This window comes from Scylla paramamosain, unplaced genomic scaffold, assembly GCF_035594125.1.
Source record: "Scylla paramamosain isolate STU-SP2022 unplaced genomic scaffold, ASM3559412v1 Contig37, whole genome shotgun sequence".
NCBI lineage: Eukaryota > Metazoa > Arthropoda > Malacostraca > Decapoda > Portunidae > Scylla > Scylla paramamosain.
The window spans coordinates 298,838-320,421 of NW_026973702.1; the positions used below are offsets into that span (position 1 = coordinate 298,838).

General features: G+C 41.5%; 1 protein-coding gene across 3 annotated transcripts in view; it reads right to left on the minus strand.

Annotated features, from left to right (window-relative positions):
• The window catches only part of LOC135097946 (fibrocystin-L-like), a 29,426-nt gene extending 12,927 nt beyond the window's left edge, over positions 1-16,499 (minus strand). Inside the window, exons 1-6 of one of the 3 annotated variants that reach the window (XM_064000076.1) lie at positions 15,724-16,499; positions 13,844-14,016; positions 10,918-11,003; positions 10,437-10,600; positions 9,733-9,943; positions 81-178 (exon numbers count right to left, since the gene is read on the minus strand). In XM_064000076.1, coding sequence (XP_063856146.1) covers positions 81-178; positions 9,733-9,838 — 204 coding nt within the window. In that variant the 5' untranslated portion in view covers positions 9,839-9,943; positions 10,437-10,600; positions 10,918-11,003; positions 13,844-14,016; positions 15,724-16,499. The remainder of the gene's footprint in view (positions 1-80; positions 179-9,732; positions 9,944-10,436; positions 10,601-10,917; positions 11,004-13,843; positions 14,017-15,723) is intronic. The other 2 variants (XM_064000074.1, XM_064000075.1) reach the window with 2 other exon arrangements.
• Between the last annotated feature and the right edge of the window lie 5,085 nt (positions 16,500-21,584).

Below are 21,584 nucleotides of genomic sequence, written 5' to 3' on the forward strand. Positions count from 1 at the left end.
ACTCATGGCACTCCCACAGGGGCATTGCAATACAGAAACACAGGGTAGTGAAGGAGTAGCCAGCACCACTGTTGCTGTACCTTGGTCTGCTCCTTGTATGGGTCAAAGCCAACACCATCAATAGTGAACAGCGTGCCGCCCTGAGAGGACCCCCTGAGCGGACTCACATTGTGCATACCTGCATGGAGACACACCACGTCACTCCACTAGCCACTCCACATTGCACTACTACATACACACTTCTTTTGCTGTTTGCCTAGAATGAGGGGTTGGTGTCATGGACAAGTCTCCTTCAGTTGTTTTTTTTTTTTGTCCCTTGCATCTATATAAACACTCATGCTGATCGCGTGTGTGTGTGTGTGTGTGTGTGTGTGTGTATGCGTGTCTACCTAGTTGTATTGTCCAGGGGACGAACCAAAGCTCATTTTGCCTTGTCTCAATAACCATATTTATCCAGTTTCTCTTTAAACATGTGTACATTGTTTACCACAACCACCTCTTCCTTCAAATCATTCCAGATTTCAATAGTTCAATATGAGAAGCAGTATTCTTTGATGTTGCTTAAGATTCACTCTTCTTTATTTTCTTCCCATGCTGCCTCATCTGTCTCTCTCCTTCCTCCATCTGTGGTACCAAGTCATTTCTGTCTATTTTTTCTATATTGTTTATTATTACTAATTTGTACATTGTAATCAGGTCTCCTCTTTCTCTTCTCTCTTGTAGTGTTGGTAATACCATCTCTTCAAGTCTTTCTTCATAGCTTAAGTCTTTCAATTATGGTACTAAATTTGTTGCTATCCTCTGTGTTCTTTCCAGTTTCTGTATATCTTTTTTTTTCTATGCGCAGCCTAAACTACTGCTGCATGTTCTAATTTAGGTTGCATCATGCTTGTTATAATTTTCTTCATAATTTCTTTATCTAAATAGTTAAACACCACCCTAATGTCTTAATAAGCTGTATATAGAGCCAAATATTCTGTTTATGTGGCTTTCGGGTGATAGTGTGTCCTGAATCATTACTCCCAAATCTTTTCTTCATTACTTTTTATTATTTCTCCTCCCATTTTGTAATTCCATGAAGGTCTCTTTTTACTTTTTCTTATTTCCAACACATGGAATTTAGAATTTAATACTAGAAAGCATTAAATTCTAGTTTCCATCTTTGGCTTCATGCATGTATCTTGTCAATATCCTTTTGTAACTCCTTGCAGTCATTTTCATCCTTTATTATTTTCATTATTTTTCCATCATCAATAAAAAGGTTTATATAACTATTTAGATCCTCTGTCATATCATTTACATATATTTGAAACATAATAGGTGCCAACACAGATCCTTGCGGTACCCCACTTGTCACTTTGCGCCAACTTGAATTATTGTCTCTGATCACTGTTGTCACTTCCCTCCCTTGTAAATAATCCTTCATCCATCTTAATGTTGCTCCCTTTAGCCCTCCTCCATTCTCTGATTTCCACATAAGACTTTTGTGGGGAACTTTATCAAATGCTTTTTAGAGATCCAGGTGTACTGTACAAACCCATCAGTCCCTCTCTTGCACTCCATCTATTACTCTTGTATAGAAGCTCAGTAGATCTGTGACACAGGATCTTCCTTTACTGAATCCAAATTGCTTTTCTGTAATTATCTTTTCATCTTCTAAATACTGCACCCATCTGTCTTTAATTACTATTTCACAAAGCTTGCTTACAATACTTGTTAAAGACACTGGTTTGTATTTTAATGGTTCCATTTTATTTCCCCCTTTGTATACTGGCACTATGTTAGCTCTTTTCCATTCCCTTGGTACATTTCCTTCTCTCAACAAGCTGTTAATTATATCCCATATGGGGTCTTCCATTTGTTCTCTGCATTCTTTTAATATCCATCCTTTTTTTTTTTTATGTAGGAGGGGCACTGGCCAAGGGCAACAAAAATCAAATAAAAAAAAAAAACCCACTGAAATGCCAGTCCCATAAAAGGGTCAAAGCAGTAGTAAAAAAATGATGGATAAGTGTCTTGAAACCTCCCTCTTGAAGGAATTCAAGTTATAGGAAGGTGGAAATACAGAAGCAGGCAGGAAGTTCCAGAGTTTACCAGAGAAAGGGATACTGAGAATACTGGTTAACTCTTGTGTTAGAGAGGTGGACAGAATAAAGGTGAGAGAAAGAAGAAAGTCTTGTGCAGCGAGGCTGCAGGAAAAGGGGAGGCATGCAGTTAGCAAGATCAGAAGAGCAGTTAGCATGAAAATAGCGATAGAAGATAACAAGAGATGCAACATTGCAGTGGTGAGAGGCTGAAGACAGTCAATTAGAGGACAGGAGTTGATGAGACAAAAAAGCTTTTGATTCCACCCTGTCTAGAAGAGCAGTATGAGTGGAACTCCCCCAGACATGTGAAGCATACTCCATACATGGACGGATAAGGCCCTTGTACAGAGTTACCAGCTTGGGGGGTGAGAAAAACTGGCAGAGACGTGTCAGAATGCCTAACTTCATAGAAGCTGTTTTAGCTAGAGATTTGATGTCAAGTTTCCAGTTCAGATTATAAGTAAAGGACAGACCGAGGATGTTCAGTGTAGAACAGGGGGACAGTTGAGTGGCATTGAAGAAGAGGGGATAGTTGTCTGGAAGGTTGTGTCGAGTTGATAAATGGAGGAATTGAGTTCTTGAGGCATTGAACAATACCAAGTTTGCTCTGCCCCAATCAGAAATTTTAGAAAGATCAGAAGACAAGCATTCTGTGGCTCCCCTGCATAAAATGTTTACCTCCTGTAGGGCTGGATGTCTATGAAAAGACGTGGAAAAGTGCAGGGTGGTATCATCAGCGTAGGAGTGGATAGGACAAGAAGTTTGGTTTAGAAGATCATTAATGAATAATAAGAGAGTGGGTGACAGGACAGAACTCTGAGGAACAGCACTTTTAATAGATTTAGGAGAAGAACAGTGACCGTCTACCACAGCAGCAATAGAACAGTCAGAAAGGAAACTTGAGATGAAGTTACAGAGAGAAGGAGAGAAGCCGTAGGAGGGTAGTTTGGAAGGTTGTGAAGTGAGAGATGTTTAAGAATCTTCCTGTTGAGGATAGATTCAAAAACTTTAGATAGGCAGGAAATTAAAGCAATAGGACGGTAGTTTGAGGGATTGGAACAGTCACCCTTTTTAGGAACAGGCTGAATGTAGGCAAATTTCCAGCAAGAAGGAAAGGTAGATGTTGACAGAGAGAGCTGAAAGAGTTTGACTAGGCAAGGTGCAAGCACAGAGGCACAGTTTCGGAGAACAATAGGAGGGATCCCATCATGTCCATAAGCCTTCCGAGGGTATAGGCCAGCAAGGGCATGGAAAACATCATTGCGAAGAATTTTAATAGGTAGCATGAAGAAATCAGAGGGTGGAAGAGAGGAAGGAACAAGTCCTGAATCGTCCAAGGTAGAGTTTTTAGCAAAGGTCTGAGCGAAGAGTTCAGCTTTAGAAACAGATGTGATAGCAGTGGTGTCATCTGGTTGAAATAAAGGAGGGAAGGAAGAAGAAGCAAAGTTATTGGAGATATTTTTGGCTAGATGCCAGAAATCACAAGGGGAGTTAGATCTTGAAAGGTTTTGACACTTTCTGTTAATGAAGGAATTTTTGGCTAGTTGGAGAACAGACTTGGCATGGTTCCAGGCAGAAATATAAAGTGCATGAGATTCTGGTGATGGAAGGCTTAAGTACCTTTTGTGGGCCACCTCTCTATCATGTATAACACGAGAACAAGCTATGTTAAACCAAGGTTTGGAAGGTTTAGGTCGAGAAAAAGAGTGAGGAATGTACGCCTCCATGCCAGACACTATCACCTCTGTTATGCGCTCAGCACACAAAGACGGGTCTCTGATACGGAAGCAGTAGTCATTCCAAGGAAAATCAGCAAAATACCTCCTCAGGTCCCCCCAACTAGCAGAGGCAAAACGCCAGAGGCACCTTCGCTTAGGGGGATCCTGAGGAGGGATTGGAGCAATAGGACAAGATACAGATATGAGATTGTGATCGGAGGAGCCCAACGGAGAAGAAAGGGTGACAGTATAAGCAGAAGGATTAGAGGTCAGGAAAAGGTCAAGAATGTTGGGCGTATCTCCAAGACGGTCAGGAGTACGAGTAGGGTGTTGCACCAGTTGCTCTAGGTCGTGGAGGATACCAAACCATAGGCTAATTCACCAGGATGGTCAGTGAAGGGAGAGGAAAGCCAAAGCTGGTGGTGAACATTGAAGTCTCCAAGAATGGAGATCTCTGCAAAAGGGAAGAGGGTCAGAATGTGCTCCACTTTGGAAGTTAAGTAGTCAAAGAATTTCTTATAGAGTAGTTTGGTGAAAGGTATACAGCACAGACAAATTTAGTTTGAGAGTGACTTTGTAGTCGTAGCCAGATGGTGGAAAACTCGGAAGATTCAAGAGTGTGGGCACGAGAGCAGGTTAAGTCATTGCGCACATAAATGCAACATCCAGCTTTGGATCGAAAATGAAGATAGAGAAAGTAGGAGGGAACAGAAAAGGGGCTACTGTCAGTTGCCTCAGACACTTGAGTTTCAGTGAGGAAAAGAAGATGAAGTTTAGAAGAGGAGAGGTGGTGTTCTACAGATTGAAAATTAGATCTTAGACCGCGAATGTTGTAGAAGTTAATGAAGAAAAAGTTGAGGGGGGTGTCAAGACACTTAGGGTCGTTGACAGAAATGCAGTCCGACCTGGGGACATTTATGGTCCCCTCCCCAGATGGGGACTCTGAGGCTGGTGTAGGAGTCACCATGATGATTTTGAAATTTTTGAGGGAAGGATGTGTGTGTTATTAGGTGCTTGTAGTTTTGTGTGGAGGAAGAGAGTTGTCTTTAGAGGGCAGGCTGTGACTGCCCCCTTGTGTTGTGAGACACAAAGGGAAATGTTCAGTGAGGTCACAGCTGGGTTTAATGATAAGTTCACAGCACCCCCTGAACAGTGCTGCACACCTCACTGGGAGTAATTATCATTACTTGATTGTTACTTGATTGCTACTTAATTGTTACTTGATTGTTACTTGATCTGGTCACATAGCTCTTCTAAAATCCAGCTCTTCCAGCAGTTTCTTGATTTCTTGCCTCTTTACTTGTATCTCCTGTATTCCCTCATTCTGTGATACTATTTTCAATATCATAAAATCAGTTTCCTTTGTAAATGCAGACTGAAAAATCTCATTCATTAGGTCACTCATCTCAGTAGTTTCATAAATTCTTCCTTCTCTTCTTAATTTGTTTATGTCATCCCTGTTTCATTTTCCCATTTATGTAGCTGTAAAAGAGTTTGGGCTCTTCCTTGCATTTTCTTATTATCTCACTTTCAAAATTTCTTTCTTCTTTTCTTCTTATTATACCATATTCATTCCTTGCCTTTCTGTATTCTCCCCTAGTATTTGTGTTCAGTTTTCTCATAATTTTCCTCCATCCCCTGTCCTTTTTCTTTTTTGCTTCTACTCACCTGCCATTATACCATTCATGCTTCCAAATTTTCACTTTATAACTTGGCACAAACTGTTGCACCCTGTCTCTATACTTGCTCAAATGTATCTCATATTTTTCTTGCACTACTTTACTTTTAAATAGCTCTTTCCAGTTCTTTTTTCCATAAATTTTATTAGGTTCTGCAAAGTTTGCCTTAGCATAGTTCTGTCTCCCATTTCTAAATTGTTCATTCCTGTGCAGCACTTTTTCCTACTATGGTACTATTTCTATTGTCACATGATCATTTCTTTCCAGTGGACTCAATGAATACTTGGTCTACTTTCTGGGATTTTTGTAGACACTAAGTCCAGCTGTGATGGTTCTTCTCTGTATATTGTAGGTTCATTCACCCACTGTCTGATTGTATTGACCATCATGGTATGCATGGTATGTTGATGATACCACCCTGCACTTTTCTACGTCTTTTTGTAGACATCCAACCCTTCAGAAAGTAAACAGTTCACACAGGGATGCCACAGAACACCTGACTTCTGATGTCTCTAGAATTTTTGATTGGGGCAGAGCAAACTTGGTATTGTTCAATACCTCAAAAACTCAATTCCTCCATCTATCAACTCAACACAACATTCCAGACAACTATCCCCTCTTCTTCATTGACACTCAACTGTTCCCCTCTTCTACACTGAACATCCTCGGTCTGTCCTTTACTTATAATCTAAACTGGAAATTTCACATATCTCTAGCTAAATCATCTTTTATGAAGTTAAGTGTTCTGAGACATCTCCGCCAGTTTTTCTCACCCGCCCCAGCTGCTAACTCTGTGGAAGGGCCTTATCTGTCTGTGTATGGAGTATATTTCACATGTCTGGGAGGGTTCCACTCATACCACTCTTCTAGACAGGGTAGAATCAAAAGCTCTTCATCTCATCAACTCTCCTGTAACTAACTGTCTTCATTCTCTTTCTCATTGCTGTAATGTTGCATCTCTTGTTATCTTCTATCACTATTTTCATGCTAACTGCTCTTCTGATCTTGCTAACTGCATGTCTCCCTCCTACCATGGCCTCGCTGCACAAGACTCTCTTCTTTCTCTCACCCCTACTTTGTCCACCTCTCTACTGCAAGAGTTAACCAGTATTCTCGGTCAGTCATTCATCCCTTTCTCTGATAAACTCTGGAACTCCCTGCCTGCTTCTGTATTTCCACCTTCCTATGACTTGAACTCCTTCAAGAGGAAGGTTTCAAGACACCTATCCTTCAATTCTTGACTACCACTTCTGACCATATTTGGGGAGTGGCATCTCAGTGGGCTTTTCTTTTACTGGATTTTTGTTGCCCTTGGCTGGTGTCCCTCCTACATAAAAAAAAATAAATAAGTAAATATATAAAAAAAAATAAGTTCTTCACTCCATGACCTGACATTTTCTTTCACTTCCATCTCCTCCAGTTTAATTCCTTTAGTGTTGAAGCTGCCTACTAAGAGCACTTTGTTACTTTTTCTTATCATTTCCTCTGTGCTATTTCTTGTTTCTAGTTTTATAGTTTTATATCTATTGGTCTCCCATGCATTAGTTTTCGGTGGTATGTACATCACAGTAACTTTCCTTTTTTTTCACTTCATTTGATCCTAATCACAACACTCAAAGTTTCTGCCATTTCATCACCATATTCAACTTCATCAACAACAATATCCTCTTATACCAATATCACTGCTCCTGCTCCTCCCTTTCCTTTTCTATTTCTCCTCCATGCACTATAACCTTCCTTTGCAAATCCCAACTCTATTTCCTCTTTTAGTTTGTTTTCCATTAAACATACCACATCTGATTTATTGTTCTTTAGGTATTCTTTAAGTTCCAATAGGCTCAACACCAAACCATCTATATTAGTATACATAATCTTTAAACTTCTGCCTGGTGATCTTGTGTGGCATCTTTGTGGCACCATTTCCTCACTTTCATGTCCAGAACTTTCAAAATGAATCTCCTCGCTTGTTCTTGTGTTCTCTCCTTGTTTTTTGACTGGGCCTCTACTCTCAACTCTTTCAGTTTACTTCTCTCTCCTTTGTTCATGTCTCATTTTTATCCACATTTCCTTCATTTCTTCTACTTTTACCAATTTTCCTGTTCTTTGCAAGACATGTTTTGCTGCTGTTTGTGACATGAATCTTATTTTCATTGGTCTTGTTCCATTTTTGTTGTACTTTTTCAATCCTGTAAACCTCTTCAATTTGTTCAACTATCTCCTCTCCTTCCTCTGCCATTTCTGCTATAATATCCTTAACCCTTTTTGCCTCTTTTTTTTCTCTGTAGCTATTTTCATGAGTAGGTTCTCCTTGGCCTCAAATACCATCACATTCATCTTTCTCTGTACCATGTCTCTCACAAGATTACTTTTTTCCTTTATTATCTTAATCACTTGCTTTTCCATGTCCTTATTGTGTTCCTGTTGCTGTTGCCTTATTATCTCCTCCATATCTGCCTTTTGTTGTTGTTCTCTCTCTTCTTTTCAACTTTTGACTTCTGCTGTCACTACCCTTTCACTTTCCCATCCTTAATCTCTCTCTCTCTCTCTCTCTCTCTCTCTCTCTCTCTCTCTCTCTCTCTCTCTCTCTCTCTCTCTTTCTCTCTCTCTTTTGTAAAGCTTTCTTTAACACCTTGTTCTCTTCCTTGAGTTTTTTTATTTCTTTATAGTACTTCTTGTTTAAGTCACTATTTTTGTCACCTCTTCTCTAAGTTCTTTGTTTTCTTTTCTTTTTCCATCTTCTTCTTCATCTCTATTATATCACTGGATATCTTTTTTACATTGTCACCACCCACCTCCCTCTCTCTTCCTTTCATGTCTTCATTATCACTGCTAAGTGACGTATTTCTTTTTGTATTTTGACATTTTCTTCAATTTTCCACATTCGTTTATTTGTATGAGCTACACTGAGGTCTTCTTCCTTGAAACCCTCAAAAGTATTTGCCATGTCCACTGACATCTTCCTTCTTGATATTCCCTGGTAAGACAATGTTTACCTCTACACTACTCTCCCAATCACCTTTTCGGCCACTTCCCAATTTACACTTCACTTCCCCTGCACTCACACATCACACAATTCCCTATTATGAAGACAGGACTCAAGCTCAGCTCCCCTGTACAACCAAAACCTAGTTAACTCCTTGGAGCTGCTGTGGATGTGTCCAATTAGCTGGGCGGCACAGTGTGTGTGTGTGTGTGTGTGTGTGTGTGTGTGTGTGTGTGTGTGTGTGTGTGTGTGTGTGTGTGTGTGTGTGTGTACTAACAATACAGGGTGTCCCATAAATTAAGGTACATACCTTGGGATATGATAGTTCAAGTAATCCTGGGTCAAAAATACTCTATACACACACACGCTGTTTGCTTTATTTTGTGAGAAATTAACATGTAAGTTGTGTGTTGTGGGAGCTGCTTGCCTGGAATCAGTTTCCTGATGATGGATAGGTCATGGAGGCCCACAGGAATGGCCAGCAAGATCCCCTCACCTAACACCAACGGATTTCTTTCCTTTGGGGACTCATGAAATCCTTGGTGTACAAGAACAAATCATATTACAGAGAGGAGCTGATTCACCCCACTGAGGAAGCAGCAGAGCAGATAAGGAATGACAGGAGCGAAATGATGCACTTAGGCAGTCACTTGATTGACAAGGCTTACCATTTAAATGTCAAGATGATGACTGTCAAAGGGGATGACATTTGCAGTGAATTGCCATGTATGTTTTAAAAAGCAGCACTGAATAACCACTGTATTGCTGTGTTACCTGCACATTTTCTTCAGACACATACAAAAATTTAATCTGTCATTTGCTATTTCCTGTAAGGATTTGACTGCATACGTTGAACACAAAAAATTATCACTTCATGCTGTGCAGCACCATGTGAGTACGTAATGAGCCACGTAATGAGCCAAGGAGGGAGGAAAGAGACGGAGGCACACCCAGGCAAGCAGCTCCTGCAATTCACAACTTAGCTACGCATTAATTTCTCACAAAATAAAGCAAAACACAGCATATGTGTATAGAGTATTTTCAATTTAGAATTACTTGAACTATCAAATCCCAAAGTGTGTACCTAAACTTGGAGGACACCATGTAAAAACTAAGAAAAACACAACAATCTACTACTAAAACACAGGGCATTATAAGCTTAATTCCTATACAGTTATTTCCAATAGTCAGGATAAAGTCACTGATCACATAAGGTAAGACTAGATCCACATGCATACATGTGCAGGCACACTATATGTACACACCAGCATATGTATGGAACTGGTACAATCTGTCCTGGGAGTCCACATACATTCCTGTCTTGGTCACTTCAGATGCCCCTCTTCCAGTAACGTAGACAGTGGCATTCATGGGGCCAACCAGCTTAGCCTTGGAGCGACAAGTAACCTTCTCCCTTGTCAGTGTGTCTCCAGGTTCTCATCCACTGTATCACAGGGGATGCCTCCAACAAAGGCCCTGTTATGGGAGTTAAGGATGTGAGGTATGGCTACAGCTTGAAATGTGCAATCCCTAATATCTCAGCGCCTTTTCTTTATTAACTGGCTCTAATGGTGTTTGAAGCTCCCCTGATTGAAATGATAGTTTAAAAGGTTTTAGTGGATGTTATCAGGGTTTTCAAGGGCATTTTCATGATTCAAGTAATGGTTTAATAAGGTCAGTAATAGTTCAACAGACTTTAATGGATGTTACCAGGTTTTTCAAGGGTGTTTTCATGATCAAGTAATGGTTTGATAAGGCTAGTGACAGTTTAACAGGTTTTAGTGGATGCTGTCAGGGTTTGCAAGGATGTTTTTGTGATTCAAATAATGGTTTAAAAGGGTTAATGATACTTTAACAGGTTTTAGCAGACGTTCTTATGGTTTGCAAGGGTGTTTTCATGATTCCAGTAACATATTAAGGAAGGACAGTGACTAATACTAAACTAAAAACTCCACAACACAACACATACTTGGTAAGAACACTCCCACTCTTAGCTTCACTGGAGACAGGATTAGTGTAGTCAAGCTTGTAGTGTTTGCTGGTGTGGAAATTGCCGTGAAGATCCAAAACAGAACCTGGCAGTGACCAACGAGGAGCTACTGTCTCAATATTAGGTGACCTTGCCCAGCCATACTAAGGAGACAGTGACACAATGCAGGAGATGAGAGAAATGTGTAGAACTGGGAAAGGGAGGAGATGTGTATGAGTGCAATACATGCTGTGGGTGCAAGGGGATGACCTCTAATGAATGGGAGAAGAGAATAGAGCGCTGATATGAGAGAGAGAGAGAGAGAGAGAGAGAGAGAGAGAGAGAGAGAGAGAGAGAGAGAGAGAGAGAGAGAGAGAGAGAGAGAGAGAGAGAGAGAGAGAGAGAGAGAGAGAGAGAGAGAGAGAGAGAGAGAGAGGTGACAGTCCACTAAGGCACAATATGCACAATGACACACACTGACCTGACCCTCTGATGTACAAGGTCATGCTGCCCTGTCACTCAGCACATTGGGCCTTCTGCCAGTAATGGATGCCACCAAGGCTGTCCCTGAGAGGTCATAACAGGTCACATAAGAGGTGACATATAAGAAGTCATACAATTATGAACAAATTTACAAGTTTATAGTAAAAATTTTCAGATGTTTTTAAGTGTGTCTGTGTGTGTGTGTGTGTGTGTGTGTGTGTGTGTGTGTGTGTGTGTGTGTGTGTGTGTGTGTGTGTGTGTGTGTGTGTGTGTGTGTGTGTGTGTGTGTGTGTTTCCAGATTTCTGCAGTACTTTGCAGGAAACTATTCTTAATATCCTTCTACACACACCCTTCTTCTTCATCTTCTCATGCCCTCTTGTGCTTCCGAAGTCTCTCACCACCAAATTACTCTGGTCCAGTTTTTCACAGGCCGACAAAATCCAATATAAGGCCATCAGATCACCTCTCTCTCTTCTCTCTTCCAAGGGTGGGTAGGTTTAGTTTTAGTCTCTCTTCATATGATAAGTCTGATAGGGTCAGAGGCAACTTTGTCGCTGCTCACTGTATTCTTTCTAATTTCTTTATGTCCCTTTTAGTGCTGGGAGACCACATCACTGCTGCATATTTCAAACTAGGTCTTATCATTGCCAGTTACATCCCTAATCATCTCTTCATCCAGGTAGTTGAATGTTGTTCTTATGTTTCTCACCAGATTATATGTTTCCCCTGTCTTTCTTCTTACATGTACCTCTGAGGACAACTTATCAATGACAGTAATTCCAAGGTCTTTCTCTTCACTCTTCACTTTTATTTCCTCATTACCCAATTTATAACTGAAGACTGGCATCACACAACTATGCCCAAACTTCAACATTCCACATTTTTTTATGTTAAACTCCATTTTCCAAGTGTCACTCCAATCCCAAATCACATGCAGATCTCCCTGTAGAGCTTCACAATCCTCTGTCCTCTCCACTTTTCCCATCAATTTTGCATCATCAGCAAATAGACTCATGTAACTATTCACCCCTTCCATCACATCATTCACACAGGTAGCAAACATGACTGGTGGTAGTACTGAACCCTGCAGAACACCACTAATTACCTCTCTCCATGATGACTTTTTATCTTTGACCACTGTTCTCATTTCCCTTCCTCTCAGAAAGTCACTGATCCAATGTAGGAGTGCTCCTCTCAGCCCACCAGACATTTCTCATTTCCACAACAGTCTGCTGTGGGGCACCTTATCAAAATAAACACAATCTGCCCATCCCTCTCTTTCTTGTACCATATCTATGACTGGAGTAGAAACACCTTGAATTTGTTATACATGACCTTCCTTTCCTAAATCTGAATTGTCTGTCTGTTAATATTTCTCTCTTTTCCAGATATTCACTCCATCTTTGCTTCACTATTCTTTGGCACAATTTTGCCACTACACTTGTTAATGATGCTGGTCTATAATTAAATGGTTCTTCTTTGCTTCCACTCTTATATATGGGGACTATACATGCTTTTTTCCAATGTTGGGCACCACTCCTTCCCTTAATGAAGTTATGATGAGTTTGTAAATCATGTGTGCAGGTTGATCTCTGCATTCCTTCACCACCCAATCAGACACTCCATCAGGTCCCTGTGCCTTCCTCACATCCAAGTCTTCCATCATTATTCTTACCTCATCCACTGTTACCTCAATCTCACTCACTCTTCTACTCTCACATCTGCCGTCACCGGTCTACCAAATGTTCCCTCTCCAGTGAAGACACTTTGAAAGAAGTCATTCAAAACCTCTGCAATTTGTGCTTCTTCTTCAACATGTTTGCCATTTATTTTCAGTTTGTTAAACCCATTCTTATTCTTCATTTTACTGTTCTATAGAACATCCTTGGTTCATCCTTACATATGTCTATAATATCTTTTCATGAATTCTTTATTTCTTCCCTCCTTAGAGTGTTCATTTCTCTCCCTTTTATATGTTGACTCCACTCACACTCACTTACATACTGCTCATCTACCCTCCCTCCCTCCTTGTCTTCCTCCTCCTCCCTTTCTGCCATCTCTCCCATAACTCCTCTGCTTTTCCTTCCTTCTCCCTTGTCTCCATATCTCCACTTACCTCTTTCTCTTTCTCTTCTCTCTCCCTAACCCAGCCACCCTCTCTCTCTCTCTCTCTCTCTCTCTCTCTCTCTCTCTCTCTCTCTCTCTCTCTCTCTCTCTCTCTCTCTCCCACACACACACACACACACACACACACACACACACACACACCTTTTTTCCATCTGGTTTCTTCTGCAACATGAAAACCACATCCTTCTGATATTAGTACTTAATTCTCCTCAGAACCACCACCACCACCACTGCCACAACCACTATCATTATTTTCATCTTTATCTTTACTCAGGTGGTGGTGTTGTGGTCTCCAGGGGCATTTTCATGAGTGACAATGCAAGGATTTTGCAAGAGAGAAAGAAAATGCCCCATGAGAATTTTGGTGATCATCTGTATGGCCTTTGAAAATGTTTTTTTTATGAGAAAGCAAAGCATTAAGAATACAAACAAGATAGAATTAAGCTAACACAGGAAGCTGGTAAGTTAGTTTGTTGTATACTAAATGCAAGGTCTTGTTTCTGGAAAGTTGTGCTTCAGGTTCAAACCAGTGACTGTCAAGATTAACACATCTTCCTCATAAAACTTTTCCTACACTGCAGTATACTATGATAGACACAAACACATACAAAAAATAAATATTACTACTACTACTTTTCTCCTGTAAGAGGGCCACTGGCCAGGGGCAACACAAATTTTGAATAAAAAAGAAAAAAAAAGCCCCAGTGTTACTACTACTCCAGTAGTAGTAAAACTATATAGACTACAGACAAATGAGTAGTAAATACAACATCAAATCAATCCTTTAGGACCAAACCTAGGCATGTTAATACATCACTGGAATTCTGTCTGCTGCTGATCCTGTCATACAGAATCCATTAGCTATTTGTGGTGGGTTCCCACGGCAGAGGCTTCACGCAGCAGCAGCACCACCACACAAGAAGCAGGCACACGCACCACACTCAGCCAGGAATGCACTTTCCAAGGCAACTGTGGATAATGAATAAAGAAAAAATAATAATTAGCCTTGAATTGATTTTCCAGAGCACCTGTGAACAGAGAAGAAATGAATAGAATAGTAAATACTTCAGAACAGTAAATGTGGCTACATTTCAACATATTTTTTACCTGGCTGGTCTCACAAGAGAGAACCCCTTCAGGGCCAGTTCAGGGTCAGCTCACCATCACTATCAAAAAGACACCAAAGTCTGTACATGCTTATCTAACTGCCTGGCAAGTGTGCCATCAGCCCAAGACAAATAATAAATCTGACTAGCAGCACAGCGTATATGTCACCAGCAAGAATCAAACAGATGTACACCTGAGAAGTTGGACAAACTGTACCTAAAACCATCAACAGAATTAGATTCAGGCACACTGTTAGCAAGAAAATTCCAGATTTTCATCACTCTTGAGAAAATGTGTGCCTGGCATCACAACAACTATAAGGAATGCTGACAGAAGTGGCTCAGATGAACAGGTCTGCTGCATTAACTGTATGGACGGCCTCTAGTGCTGACAGCAGTGGCCGAGGTGTACAAGTCTGTTGCATTAATTTGTATGGAAGGCTTCTAGTGCTGATAGAAGTGGCTGAGATGAACAGGTCTGCTGCATTAACTGTATTGACGGCCTCTAGTGCTGACAGTAGTGGCTGAGATGTACAAGTCTGTTGCATTAACTGTATGGACGGCCTCTAGTGCTGACAGTAGTGGCTGAGGTGTACAAGTCTGTTGCATTAGTTGTATGGATGGCCTCTAGTGCTGACAGTAGTGGCTGAGGTGTACAAGTCTGTTGCATTAGTTGTATGGATGGCCTCTAGTGCTGACAGTAGTGGCTGAGGTGTACAAGTCTGTTGCATTAATTTGTATGGATGGCCTCTAGCGCTGACAGCAGTGGCTGAGATGAGCAGGTCTGCTGCATTAACTGTATGGATGGCCTCTAGTGCTGACACAAGGGGGCTGAGATGAACAGTGATTGGGGAGAGTCCATGAAAATATCTTCCAAATTTAATAATAAGATCAACCCGTAATAGTTTCTCCCTTAGAGTGAATACAAGTTCAAGGTCTTAAAATGCTGATCATGACATGTTCTCAAATCCTTGAATTCTTTTTGCCCACTGTCTCTTAACTGACTCCAATAGTCTGAGGTGAGAGACACAACCAGAATTCCAGGCTGCAGAATAAGCATGACAGGCTTGAGAGAAACCACAGATGACGTTTACTAGCCAATACCATCCCAGCCACCATCTAACTCACACCTAGCACAAGGAGGGATCTCAGAAGTAGCAGAGAGAGAGAGAGAGAGAGAGAGAGAGAGAGAGAGAGAGAGAGAGAGAGAGAGAGAGAGAGAGAGAGAGAGAGAGAGAGAGAGAGAGAACAACAAAGAAAAGTTAATTACCAAACAAGACACAATACAAATTATACTCAGTAGAAAGAAGAATGAAAAACACCAAATTATATAAACGTGGAAAATAATTATTGCTAACCAAATTGTCCCGCTCAAATCTGAACCCATGACATGCACTCACTCCAAAGCACGATCAGGAAGGAATAAGCGTGGCCACCCCACCTCCCTTCAAACTGCCACACCAGTATCAGAAGCCTCCAGCACAGCAGTGTTGCAACAAGGGACACCCACCTGTTCACCTCCCTCCCGGCACACACCGTGACATGAAGGGCGTGAATACCAAACACTTACAGAGGAAGCTGGACAAATTCCTGGTCACAATCCCCGCCCTGTCAGGAAGCGAACACAACACTGGCCAAGGTTGTCTCTGTCACTGGACTTTCTTTCAAGACAAGCAGTTTGGTTGCTTTACGAATGGCGCCAGACTTGTTAGGCGTGTCCGATAATCTGGTACATGTAACAGTGCATGTTCCACTTGAGTTTGGTTGCGTGACACGCAGCACATGTCACACCTCCGATGTCACACCGCCTGTCGCCGCCTGCCGCTGCTGGTGTCATCTTCCTAGCTGTCTGCTCTTTGTTTACAAATGAAAGCCGAATTGCTGTGAACACTTTAAAGATCTGTTTCAACCCTATATTTGACTAATCTTTCAACCAAGTCTTCAGCCATGTTCCTCTTCCTCTCTAAGGCTGCAATGATGCCCCTGCATCATCATTTTTATGCTCTGGGGGCTTCCTGTGAGCCAACCACAGGCTTGGTGGCTGTCCTGCCTCCTTCAGGAAGGCACAAGAGAGGCGGGTGACTGCAGGCTGTAGTGAGGGGTGTACGCCCCCCGTCGCCAGCTGGGTTAGCAGGTCAAAGGTGTTGACGCCCAGGGCCAGCAGCGGAGACTGTTGGGCTGGCACCTGGCTGGCCAATGGCCTTGCAGTGGCCAGCAACTGAATATATCTCGCTGGGAAACACTTAAAACACTTTATTACGTTTACCTATAAATTCACACTTAATTATGATTCCATAGAGAAAGACTGGCAGACATCACATATGTAAATATAGCTTTTTTGGTCATGAACTTAAATCTATAATATTCTAAATACACATATATAAAACATATACAGTTTAAATGCAATGAAGAATATATATATATATATATATATATATATATATATATATATATATATATATATATATATATATATATATATATATATATATATATATATATATATATATATATATATATATATACACACACAAATAATAGAAATATAAACTTCCAAGTATAAATATTATACATAGTAACCGTAATAGTAATAATGATAATAATGATAATAATAATAATAATAATAATAATAATAATAATAATAATAATAATAATAGTAATAATAGTAATAATAATAATAATAATAATAATAATAATAATAATAATAATAATAATAATAATAATAATAATAATAATAAAAATAATAGTAATAATAATAATAATAATAATAATAATAATAATAATAATAATAATAATAATAATAATAACATTAACATAATAATAATAATAATAGTAATAATAATAATAATAATAATAATAATAATAATAATAATAATAATAATAATAATAATAATAATAATAATAATAATAATAATAATAATAGTAGTAGTAATAGCACTGACAGAGAGTAAAGGTAATTACAATAATAAAAGGAATATTGAAGATTAATAATAATAATAGTGCATAAAAAGAGTAATTGGAGGGTAAATGCTTCTTAGATATATAATAATAATTGTGGGTAAAAAGTATAATTAGAGGATGAGTACATCTATCAATACATCTATCAACAATACATCTATCAACACTACATCTATCAAGTCACTGCTGCATCACCAACACTACATCTATCAAGTCACTGCTGCATCACCAACACTACATCTATCAAGTCACTGCTGCATCACCAACACTACATCTATCAAGTCAGTGCTGCATCACCAACACTACATCTATCAAGTCACTGCTGCATCACCAACACTACATCTATCAAGTCAGTGCTGCATCACCAACACTACATCTATCAAGTCACTGCTGCATCACCAACACTACATCTATCAAGTCACTGCTGCATCACCAACACTACATCTATCAAGTCACTGCTGCATCACCAACACTACATCTATCACTAGAAGCTACACCATCACATACACTGGTCATCACACGCCAGGCTGACAAAAAAATGAGAAGAAGCAACACCTAATCCAGTATACACCAAATAAAACACTTCACTACCACCTACACTCGTCATCACATGCAAGGCTGACAACACACACCTTCACAAGTCTGGGCATCCACTACTGCGCCCTGAGTCGTGGTGTTGCCTGGAACTAGACAGGTGTCAGCCTTGCAAGGCAGCACCATGCGGCACAGACAGGGGACGCGAGGGGAATGTAATACTGACACAATATTGAACAAAACAACAAATCATACATACATTAAATAATTACATTAAAATACAGCATATATTGTTTTTATCTTCTATTTTCCTTCGTCAGTTAACCCAACCTATTATCTTCACCCGATTGTCTTCTTATTCCCCCCTACTATCGATCCCCTGATAAACCTAAATCTAAACGTAAGAGAAGAGAAGAAAAGGGAAGAGAAGAGAGAACAGAAGAGGAAAGACAAGACAAGAGAAGAGGAGAGGAGAGGAGAGGAGAGGAGAGGAGAGGAAAGAGAAGAGAAGAGAAGAGGAGAGGAGAACAGAGGAGAGGAAAGAAAAGAGGAGAGGAAAGAAAAGAGGAGAGCAGAGAAGAGGAGAGGAGAGGACACAGAAGAGAAGAGAGGAGAGGAGAGGATAGAGAAGAGAAGAGAAAAGGAGAGGAGAGGAGAGAAGAGAAGAGAAGATAAGAGGAGAGGGGAGGAAAGAGAAGAGAAGAGAAGAGAAGAGAAGAGAAGGGAAGAGAAGAGAGAAGAGAAAAGAAGAGAAAAGAGAAGAGAGAAGAGAAAAGAAGAGAGGAGAGGAGAGGAAAGGAGAGGAGAGGAGAGGAAAGGAGAGGAGAGGAGAGGAGAGGAGAGGAGAGGAGAGAAAAGAAAAGAGAAGAGAAGAGATGAGAAGAGAAAAGAGAGGACAGGAGAGGAGAGGAAAGTGAAGAGAAGAGGAGAGGAGAGGAGAGGAGAGAAGAGGAGAGGAGAGAAGACAAGAGAAAAGAGAGGACAGGACAGGCGAGACGAACGAGAGAGTAATAAGTGTAAAGCGAGACGAGACGAGACGAGACGAGACGAGACGAGACGAGACGAGACGAACGAGACGAGACGAACGAGACGAACGAGACGAGACGAGACGAGACGAACGGGACGAACGAGACGAGACGAACGAGACGAGACGAGACGAAACGAACGAGACGAGACGAACGGGACGAACGAGACGAGACGAACGAGACGAACGAGACGAACGAGACGAGACGAACGAGACGAACGAGACGAACGGGATGAACGAGACGAACGAGACGAGATGAACGGGACGAACGAGACGAACGAGACGAGATGAACGGGACGAACGAGACGAGACGAACGAGACGAACGAGACGAACGAGACGAGATGAACGGACGAACGAGACGAGACGAACGGGACGAACGAGACGAACGAGACGAGATGAACGAGACGAACGAGACGAGATGAACGGGACGAACGAGACGAACGAGACGAGATGAACGAGACGAACGAGACGAGATGAACGGGACGAACGAGACGAACGAGACGAGATGAACGGGACGAACGAGACGAGACGAACGAGGCGAACGAGACGAGACGAACGAGGCGAACGAGACGAGACGAACGAGGCGAACGAGACCAGACGAGACGAGGCGAACGAGACGAGACGAGACGAGACGAGTGAAAGGGACATGACGAGCGAGACCAGACGAACAGGACGAGACGGAATGTGAGGGGGAGACAGGACAGGAGAGGGGAGGGGAGGAGAGGAGAGGGGAGGGGAGGGGAGGGGATCAGAGGAGAGAGGAAGAGACAAGACAGGAAAAGATGGGAGGGGAGAGAAGAGAAAGGACAGGACAAGACGGGACAGGACAAGACGAAGTGACAGAACAGGACGGGACGGACAGAACAGGACAGGACAGGGCAGGACAGGACAGGGCAGGACGGGACTTTACAAGACGAAGAGACAGAACAGGATGGGACGGACAGAACAGAACAGAACGGGACGAACAGAACAGAACAGGACAGGACAGGACGGGACGGGACAAGACAAAGCAGTATGGGAGAAAAGGAGAGGAGAGGAAAGGAGATGGGAGGAGAGGAGAGGAAAGGGGAAGGGAAAGAGAGGGGAGGGGAGGGGATGGGAGAGAAGAAGAGAAAAGAAGAGGAGAGAAGAGGAGAGGGGAGGGGAGGGGAGGGAATGGGAGAGGAGAGGAAAAAAGAAGAGGAGAGGGGAAGGGAAGGGACTGGACGGGAACGCCTCCCCCAGCACATCCCTGTCTCGCTTCTCGACATCCTTTTGGTTCCTCACCTGCACCTGGCGTCGCTCCCAGGCTGCGGCTGTCTGCCTCGCCCAGGCGACGCGGGCTGGGCCGGTGGGACGCGGTGGCTGGTGCGATCACAGCGGCGCACATGGTTTGTATTCGTTGCTTCCAGTGACAGGGTGGTCTGAGGGCAGCACATAATAAAAAATTATTATCGCAAAAAGACTGCAAAAAGAGAGCTCTCTGATTGGTGGACGAGATCACTACTAACTCTAAGCTGGTCCTCCTCACGGGGCACTCAGCCAATAGGGGCCTTTACTGACACCCTCCCTCCCACACACACTTCTACACACTTCCAGTGTAGTGTAGTGTAGTGTAGTAATGATGACTATGCTAATATAGGGATTTTGTTTAAGAGAGAGAGAGAGAGAGAGAGAGAGAGAGAGAGAGAGAGAGAGAGAGAGAGAGAGAGAGAGAGAGAGAGAGAGAGAGAGAATATTAAGTAACAACTGAGTAAAGAAGTCAAATACCATTAATATCACACACACGGCGAGGCGAGGCAAATGAGCAAGCCTTTTAATACGTAGTACCTGTTCACCTAGCATCATATATATATATATATATATATATATATATATATATATATATATATATATATATATATATATATATATATATATATATATATATATATATATATATATATTCAGAGATGTAACCCGAGGGATTGTGGCCTCGCTGTCCCCTTGTGTGGTGCGTCACGGGTCTGAGTCCTACCCAGACATTGGTCACTATGAGCTCTGAGTTAACGGCTGGCTGGGTGACCAGCAGACACCCATAGATGAATCACACACACACACACACACACACACACACACACACACATCTACGTAGCATCTAAATAGCAGTTTCGGATAATGTTCTAAAATTCTAATGTTATAATTTAACAAGGATTTTACATCACCAATGAGGACAGATCCTCGTGATAATGAGGCAATCATAACTACGGTCTTTGAAAATAGTCCTTATGAAAAATGTAAAGCCTTTAGGAATACGAGTCACTTTTATTTTGGTTTGCAACACACTAAGCCAACGATCACACCACGCTGAACACACCGCCGTCCGCACTGCTTCTCCTCCGAGCAGCGAAGTCAAGCAGCGTTGGGTCTGGTTACAACTTGGATGGCCTAGCAGGAAGAAGTTGCGTGTTGCTTGAAGTATCTGTTATTCTCAGCTGTAGGCAAACTAATGACGCTCTCCCTGGGAACACTTGCCTCATGCACTGTGTCTTCCTATTGCTGTGGGTTACTTGTCTGTCTCACTGTTTGCCACATTATTTTTTTCCTTATCTCTTGTAGTTTTCTCTTGTCGTCATTACGTTACCTATGTCGTTTCTGTCATTATCACTTTATCATTTTTTTCTTTCTTGTTATTGTTCCTTTATGTTCTTGATATTTTTTTCTTCAGTTTTTTTTTTTTTCGGTGTGGTATTTCTCCTCGTCCTCCTCCTCCTCCTCCTCCTCTTCCTCCTATTCTACCTGCTCTTCCTCTTTTTTTTTCTTCTTCCTCCTTCTTTTTTTCTTTTTCTTTCTATTTTCTTGTTGTTCTTCCTCTTAACATTCCTTTTATAAGTTTCCCTCTCAGACGAATAAAGCGCTGCACCTATGGCAGACAAATCTCTTGGACGGCTTGCTA